The 8666-nt window shown below is 47.0% G+C and overlaps 1 protein-coding gene across 1 annotated transcript; it reads left to right on the plus strand.

The window, feature by feature from the left end:
* Window positions 1-121: 121 nt before the first annotated feature.
* Window positions 122-8063, plus strand: LOC108804034 (pulmonary surfactant-associated protein D-like; the record flags this gene model as incomplete). The annotated part of the gene is made up of 3 exons (XM_018575801.1): window positions 122-211; window positions 2515-2598; window positions 7684-8063. Coding segments are annotated over 3 exons (554 nt in total), but the record flags the coding sequence as incomplete, so codon positions are not given.
* Window positions 8064-8666: the final 603 nt, after the last annotated feature.

Here is an 8666-nt window from a genome sequence, read left to right on the forward strand (position 1 = left end):
ATCCAGCTCTGTATTCATTGATACATCATTTGTAAATGCAAGCAGTGTGAGTGCCTGACTTTGACCTTTTTTTTAGCCTTTTTCCGTCCCTGTACATAACCCGTGTTCCATGACTACACAGGACTACCAGGAGTTGCTGGACCACCAGGATCAAAAGGAGAAAGGGGACCACCAGGACCAAAGGGTGACAAAGGAGACAGCGTAGCAGCTGGTAAAAAGCATTTATACTTTGACTAGTTAGAGTGTCAGCTGACCCAAAAGCAATATTTCACCAATCGGCGAGTCCTTGAACGTGTGACCATAGACCCATACATTAACCAAATGCTGAATGCGATACCATTATCTGCCCACAGATAGAATTATGTACAGTATGTGTATGGGACAAGAGATTATGGTATTTAATAAGTGCAGTTGGTGGAAATTTACAGCACCTTTAGGAAACCCTACTGACACTGAAGTTCTTTGAATTCATAGCATTGTCTTAGAGAACTGCAATCCCAGTACCAAGCCACTCCTAAAATACAATATGAGAACATAGGAAGCATTTGTTGTATCATTATCCCATTCTTTATATTGAAATTGATCACAGGTCAATATCCGAGGTATGTCTAAGGACTTTTATGGTGCCAACTGGCAGGTGACACAGATTCACCCAAGCCACGGAGTCTAAGTGACAGATGGTCTTTGCCAAAGAAATGATGGTAGAGATGGGCTGGGAACCCTAGTGGTCCCAGTTTGCCTTTGCTGCAAACTGGCACCAGCTTGCTGCCCTCAGGATCGCCCCACCACAGAGGTGGCTAAAGAAGAAATACTATGATGTGGATTTAGTTCACAGGGCGGAAGACAAGAGAGTAACCAGGCAGAGTCTTTGCAGGCAGCAAACGAAGAAGCAGTCAGGTCCAGGCAGGGGTCAAGGCAGGCAGCATTTGAGACAGATGGCAGACGAGAGAGTAGTCAGGTCCAGGCAGGGGCCGAGGCTGAAGGCGAGAGAGTAGTCAGTTCCAGACAGGGGTCAAGGCAGGTGGCAGGTGAGAGAGCAGTCAAGTCTAGGCAGGGGCTAAGACAGGTGGCATACAAGAGTAGTCAAGTCTAGGCACGGGCTAAGATAGGTGGCAGACGAGAGAGTAGTCAGGTCCAGACAGGGGTCGTGACAGGTGAGATAATAGTCAGGTTTCGGCAGGGGCCGAGGCAGGCTGCAAGCGAGACAGAAGTCAATTCCGTACAGGGGTCGTGGCAGTTGAGAGAGTAGTCAGGTCCAGGCAAGGGCTGAGGTAGGCGGAAGGCAAGAGAATAGTCGGGTCAAGGCAGGTGAGAGAGTAGTCAGGTCAATCCGGGAAAAGGAAACTAACCGGTGAGTATTATAGCACTTTAGTTGAGGTAGCAGTCAAAAAGATACAACAACTGGTGCCTAAATTCCCTTCTGGGCAGGAAACATGCCCAGGGCCAGCATCAGCAATGCATACTTACCCAGGCAGATGCATGTCGTCACAGGCAGATGGCGCAGGACCAGAAATCTTGGGCAGTATTGGACGTCATGGAGATTCTGCCATTTGGCAAGGCATTGCAAACAGGTAGATGGGGACTGTAGACTGGTGGGAGTGGACAGCAGGCAGATGGGAGGGGACTGTAAATGGGTGGGAATGGAAATGCAGATAGGTAGGAAGGGACTGTAGATGGGGGAGCAGGGACTGTAGACAAGTAGGAGTGGACAGCCGGCAGATGGGGGAGGACTATAAATAGGTGGGGATGGAAATGCAGATAGGAAGGAGGGGCTGTAGAAGGGGAAGCAGGGACTGTAGACAGGTGGGAGTGGACAGCAGGCAGATGGGAGGGGACTGTGAATAGGTTGGAATGGAAATGCAGGAGGGTGGGAGGGAACTGTAGATAGGTGTGAAAGGACTGCAGGCAGGTGGGAAGGGAATGCAAAATAGTGGGTGGGGTGGAAAAGGCTGCAGACTGAGGGCAGGAAATTGCAGGAACGTGTGAGGGGACTGCAGATGGATGGGAGGGTATTTTCCTCATAACGATTAGGAAATACTCATAAGAAACTCCTCACCATTTAATCCCAAGCAGGGTGAATTGGAGGACTTCCAGAAAGGGTTTGTTTAGTGACTTTGCATATAGTTTCTTTGTTCATTTTGTAAAGTTAAATAGTTGCTCAGGTAGAATTAGATACCTGTCCACCATGATAAAAACAATTCCCTCAACCCATAATGGATCCAGGGGAAGACAAAAAAATCCCTATAAAGTGTGATCCTGAGGGGTAAATATTCCTCCTGATGTCTCAAGGTGATTGGATACATCCCAGATTGACATTCTACAATATAGCTCCAGTATTACTGTACTTATAGTTTGTGCACTTAGATATACATCTGGCACTTTCAGAAGCGATCTACTGGTTGTTATAGTCAGGACCAAAAATTACAAAATAGGCTCTAATTAGGTAAATACAAAGTAAAGACATTGCGTTGCCTGTGAGGTGGTGAACTCGTATGAACCTCTATTCTTCCTTAGCGCTCGAAGATCTGAAAAAGCAAATCTCTACTTTGGAGAGACGAATGAGAGATCTACAATCACTTGTGGAGAAGCAGAGAAAGGGTAAGCTAAATGCTTTCATTTTTGGATGTGGATACATTACATAGGAAAATGTTCAAAGACACCTGACCATCACACCCCTATGAGCTTGATGGACATCCCATTCCAAAACCATGGTCATTAATATGAAGTCACCCCCTCCCCACCCCCCTTTTCAAAGATTTTGGAGTATGTCAGTGGGCTTTTGTGGCCATTTAGCCAAAAAAAGCTGTTGAGAGGTCAGGTACTGATGTTGGATGAGAAGACCTGGCATTCCAAAGGTCTTCAGAAGGGTTGAGGTTAGGGCTCAGGTCAGGACACTTAAGTTCCTCCACACCAAACTGGTCACACCATGGCTTTATGGGGCTGGCTTTGTACACAGGGGACAGTCATGGTAGAACAGAAAAGGGTCTTTACCAAACTGTTACCATAAGGTTGGAAGAGCACAATGGTCTACAATGTCTTTGTATGCTGTAGGACCCTTCACCTGAACTCAATTATTTAGAGCTGTGTTCATAAACATTTGCCCATATAGTGCATCTCATGTGGCACACTGGACAGGAACAAGGAAAACCAAAAAGGCTGTAAAAGAATAGCATTTCTTAGTCATCTATCATCCATCTCCCCATAGCCACAGTAATAAAACTTGGAGATGTGCCCCCGACAAAGGGACTGCGGTTGCATGAATAGCTACAATGACCTATGGCATCCCAACGTTCAGACTCCAAGTTCCAAATTCTTATACCCTGCCTACCCCTCCCACCTCTCTTGTTGTTTAGTAGCCTAGATCCATAACACATTTCATGCTACTAGCATCCCCCCACTTCCTTGGTGCCTCCCAATGTGGTGTTTGTAGCATCATCCCGAGGACATGCTCTAATAAGACTTGGTTGGTCCACAGTGCTCTATACTGCATGTTCTTGATGCTGTCATCTTGTCATATATCCTCATGTATGAGATGTGTACAAGCACTACTTCTTTTTTGGAAAAAAAACTAAAACTTGATGATTTACCATAAAGACAGCTAAACATGATGTTCAATTTTTTTAGTTTACAACTCTACTCCAGTACGCCAGCCAGGGCTGGATTTCCCACAAGGCCAACCAAGGCCCAGTCTTGGGGCAGGAGGGAGTAGAGGGGCAGCAGGGATGTGGAATTCCTATCCCCCGATGCCTGGGACATGCAGTTCTGGGTGCCGGGCGGGTAGTTGTTTTCTACGTTTAGCCCTGCTTTGGGCAAGCAGAGCTAAATGTACAGCGGGGAAGCCGCCGCTTGTTTTGTACAAGTGATCTTGGTGGTTTTGCCGAGATCACTTGTATGAAGCCTGCAGGTCTGCCATTCTCAATGCGGGTAGGGGGGCGCATTGAGGAACCTGGCCTTGGGGCAGCAGAGAGAGCAAATCCGGCCCTGACGCCAGCCAGAATTTGCTTCATAGTTGAGCATGGAGAGATCGGAGCCTCGGGTTATGTTGTTGTAGACTCCATTGAAGAGTCTTCCCCTCTGTGGGTCTCTGTGTTAACTCTGTGATAAGAGGGGAAGTGGGAACAAGGATGTTTCCGTTTCTGTCTTGACCCCATTTGAGAGATTGCCATCACTTCCTGTCCTTCTGAGAGGTAGTGAAAGGAAATTTCCCCAATGGAGTCACAGAGTGCAATATATAGCACTTTTATATTCCGCAGTACATCGGCCCTTGCGATGAACTGGGAGGTTGAAGCATATTAGCAGTGTAGCCAATGGTTTGAAAGAGCGTAATAAGTAGGCATTTTATATACATTATATATGCATGTTATCTTGTGTTAATTTCCTACACAATGGATACTCCCAAATTACCCATCGGTGTAAAACCACTTGTACATTTTAACATATCAAGGTGCCCAAGGGTTGAGATCTGCCAGGCATATTAGCATGCTAAACAAGCAAATTCCTTGTATTTACACTAGTTTCAGAGAAACCCAATTACAATTCTATTCACGTCTGAGTGGCAATTATATATACTTTCGGCTAATCATATTTCCTCCAATCTTCCCACCATATTATTAAATAGATGCATTTTTTTAAATATGGGCCTTGGGATTTCTTACAGGAATGCCCTTTGATCGAGCCGTTCTGGCAATCGATCTCACACATATACTCCAAGGTGAATGCCACAGCTGTGATCTCTTCTTCCGGGCTACTGGTTCAACACCGTGACCATTATGAAGCCTTTTCGGCACGATGGAGACCGTGGCTGTTATTCCCTGAGTCGGAGGATTGCATAGCCCTGACCTAAGCTTTCTTTCTATATTATATTTGTATTAGCTTCCCCTTATAGATCCTAAAGTTGAAATATTTTATCTATCTCAAATTTTTGCGCAACCTTTTAGTCACTGGATACAGCGCACACGGGGTCACAGGAGGGCTGTACGGGGTCTCAGGAGGGCTGTGCAAGTTTTATGGTGAGCTGTGTGGGGTCTATGGTAGGCTGTGCAGGGTCTCAAGAGGACTGTGCATAGTCCCTTTCCCTGCATACATGTGCTGCTCCTCTTACCTGCAGCCCGAAGTGCCATCAGTACCAACAGGATACATTGCAGTCCCCAGCCTGCTTTTGGGACATCCCGCACATCAGATCACATGCTATGGCCAGCCCCGAGCTACCTGCTGCTTCTCCACCATCTCCTGTACAAAGCCAGCCGGACCATATCTCACTGGACCCTCCCCTCCACCGGGCAGCTCTCTAATAAGGCAGCCACTCTCAGGGCCTTGCGGCCCGCCCAGTTTACCTTTTTAGGCAGCCACCGCTGCCTGATTCTGTGCCGCCTAGCCTCGGCCCACTAGGCAAGTGCCCAGTATGCCCAAAGGCAACTCCGGCCCTGTCCACCTCCCTGGAAAGTGCCGCCCTAGGCAAATGCCTAGTTTGCCTTGCGATAGATACACCCCTGTGTGTACCTGGGCGTCCTGTCGAGGTCTGCCCTGTCAGGTCCATGGAAGGTAGTGGAATACGAGCTTCCGTTGTGGAGAACCTGGAAATGTTGGAGTGTTGTTGTTGTAGATGTTTTTTGTGTTACGGATTTGTTTCTGTATACACTTCTTAAAACAAGTAAAATTGTATTTTGTCACTCTCATTAACACACTCTGATCCAGACCTTGTCAACTCTTTTCTACTTTTAACTCTCTACTATGTCCTCCACCACCACCACCCACTAACTCACTCACTGCCCAGGACATTGGCATTCATTTACAAAACAAAATAGATACGGGATCAGATCACCATTGTGCAGTCACCTTCCCCTATTCATGTGCCAGACCCTCCCTCACACTTGTTACTCTCCTCTTTTGACCCCGGTCACCACAGAGGAGGTTACAAAGCTTCTCTCTGACACCCACCTCACCACTTGCCCCCTGGACCCTGTTCCCTCACCACTACTTCGGTCACCCTCTTGCTCCATCCTAGACTCACATTTTTAATCTTTCACTCTCTACTGACATCTTTCCCTCCCCACTAAAGCATGCCCTGGTCACCCCAATACCCAAACAAACATAAATGGACCCTACTGACCTTAACAATCTCAGACCAATCTCCTTACTCTCATTCACCTGCAAACTCATAGAATGCCTTATCTACAACCGCCTAAGCCGCCACCTCACTGATAACAACCTTCTCGATCCCTTACAGTCTGGCTTTCACCCGCTACACTCCACTGAAACTGCCCTCCTAAAACTCACTAATTACTTACTAACAGCTAAACACAATGGCCACTATTCCTTACTCTGACCCCCTGTGCTACTCCTTACTCTGACCACCCACTACTCCTTACTCTGACCACCCACTACTCCTTAATCTGACCACCCACTACTCCTCACTCTGACCACCCACTACTCCTTACTCTGACTACCCACTACTCCTTACTCTGACCACCCACTACTCCTCACTCTTGCTATTAGACCTTTCTGCTGCTTTTGACACTGTTGACCACCTGCTCCTCCTCAAAAAACCCTACTCGCTTGGCCTACAAGACTCTGCTCTCTCATGGTTCTCCTCCTACCTAGCTATGTGCTAAGGGTGTCCTTGGGAGCCTTCTGGATACAACGCAGTCTATGAGCAATTTTGTAAACAGGATGCATGCAAGTTGCAGAGACTCCTGCAAGTCAGAATAACTTGCTACGGTCTGAACAGGATTAACAGCCAGGTGGAGTTGTAGCTTCGTGTCAGTCTCTTGGTGGAGTTGAGAAGCAAGGGTTAACAGCCAGGTGGAGTTGTAGCAACATAGTCAGTGTATCTTGCTCGAGACAAAGCAAGGCAAGGTTAACAGGCAGGTGAGGTTTCAGCTAAATGAGTGTCTCTCTGATGTGGAAACACAGTAATGCAAGGCAGCTTTACAGCTTCAAGTAAGGAGATAGTTTCCAGGGTGGAGAGCAGTTAAAACTGCTGTTGAGAGAAGTTCAGCTATAGCAGTCAATTGCCGGCGTTCATTCCTTTGCTCGAACACTGTGCAAATGAATTGCAAGGCTTAAACCACATAGGAAGGAGGAGCTGTGTGATGTCATCGTCGGGGAGCTGGCGCTCCACATCGATTACAAGACAACGGACAGGTGAGTATATTACATCCACTGGCTTCCATCCCCTACCCCTCTCTGCCAATCCCTGCACTGGCTTGCATCCCCCACCCCCCTCTACCGTCCCCTCCGCTCTTCACAGGACCTCCTGCTTTCCAGCTCCCTCATCAACTCCTCCCATGTTCGCCTCCAAGACTTCACTAGAGTCTCTCCCATCCTATGGAACTCTCTACCCCAACCACTGACTGCCTTTCGGCGATCCCTTAAGACTCATCTCTTCAGGGAAGCCTATCCCACCTCAACCTAACCACTCAACCATCACGTTCTCAAACAATTCATCCCCACACAGCTACCTCCTCATGTATCACTTGCCGCTCCCTTTTAGATAGTAAGCCCTCTGGGGCAGGGCCCTCCTTACCATCTTGTCTTGAATTGTATTGTGATTGTAATGTCTTCCTTATATTGTAAAGCGCTGCGCAAACTGTTGGCACTATATAAATCCTGTATAATAATAATTGTGCAGAAAAAAAAAGGTCTCATGATAAAAATATTTGATATCCTTCTCCCTTGTTTCAGCTTTTGCATTTTCAAAAGAAACCTCTAGAAGCGGCAACAAAATCTACGTTTCAAACGGTGTTGAAGCCACGTATCCCGAAGCCAAAGTCAGTTGTGCCTCAGCCGGAGGTCAGCTGGCCACACCACGGACCTCAGAAGAAAACCAAGCCATCTTCTCCATCAGCCGTAACCTCAAAAAGCATGCGTTCATGGGTATAACCGACATGCAGACAGAAGGTGTTTTTAGATACCCGTCCGGGGAAACCATCACTTACTCCAACTGGGGCCCAAGTGAACCTAACAATACTAATGGCGTTGAGGACTGCGTGGAAATCAGGGAAACCGGAAAGTGGAACGACGAGAACTGCTCATCTAAGCGCTTTTATATCTGCGAGTTTTGAATCGGTACAAATGAGTTGATTCTTTGTAGCCGTGCACCTCTTCTATTCCTTTTATATTCCTTTTCCTATTCCATCAATTCCAAAATCACCAACTTTTGAAGGCCCCGAAGGCTTTGATTCTCTTGTGGGCCTCCCATTAACTCCCATGAATACATTTCTCCTGAATAACATTAAATGTACCTGACTAAATAAAAATGTCCTCTGGCTTGCAGTTTATCATCGTCTCTCCAGTTCTTCTAAGCATGTACCTCTATCAGGAACGTTTTGGAACCCACCAAAGAGAAAAAATGGGCAGTGGCGCCGGCGGTAACCCAAAGCAACCAGTCAGAAATGATCTTCCGATAAGGCAAGCAGAGATCTGATTGGTTGCTGAGCTGATTGAACAGGACCACATTTGACCTTAGTATTACCAGGAAAATGGGTCGGTTGATGCCGGTTTACAATTTGTTAATATTTAGTTTATGTGTATGTGTCACGGCTTAACAAGGGGTATGGGGCCAGACGATGTACGAGCACGCCAAAGTTCCCCAATCTGGACACAAGTAGTGGCCCAAAGACAACACGTACATACTACTCAAGCTACCACCACCCATAAATCACAGG

Source organism: Nanorana parkeri, unplaced genomic scaffold (assembly GCF_000935625.1).
Source record: "Nanorana parkeri isolate BGI_ZX_2015 unplaced genomic scaffold, ASM93562v1 scaffold4847, whole genome shotgun sequence".
Classification (NCBI taxonomy): domain Eukaryota; kingdom Metazoa; phylum Chordata; class Amphibia; order Anura; family Dicroglossidae; genus Nanorana; species Nanorana parkeri.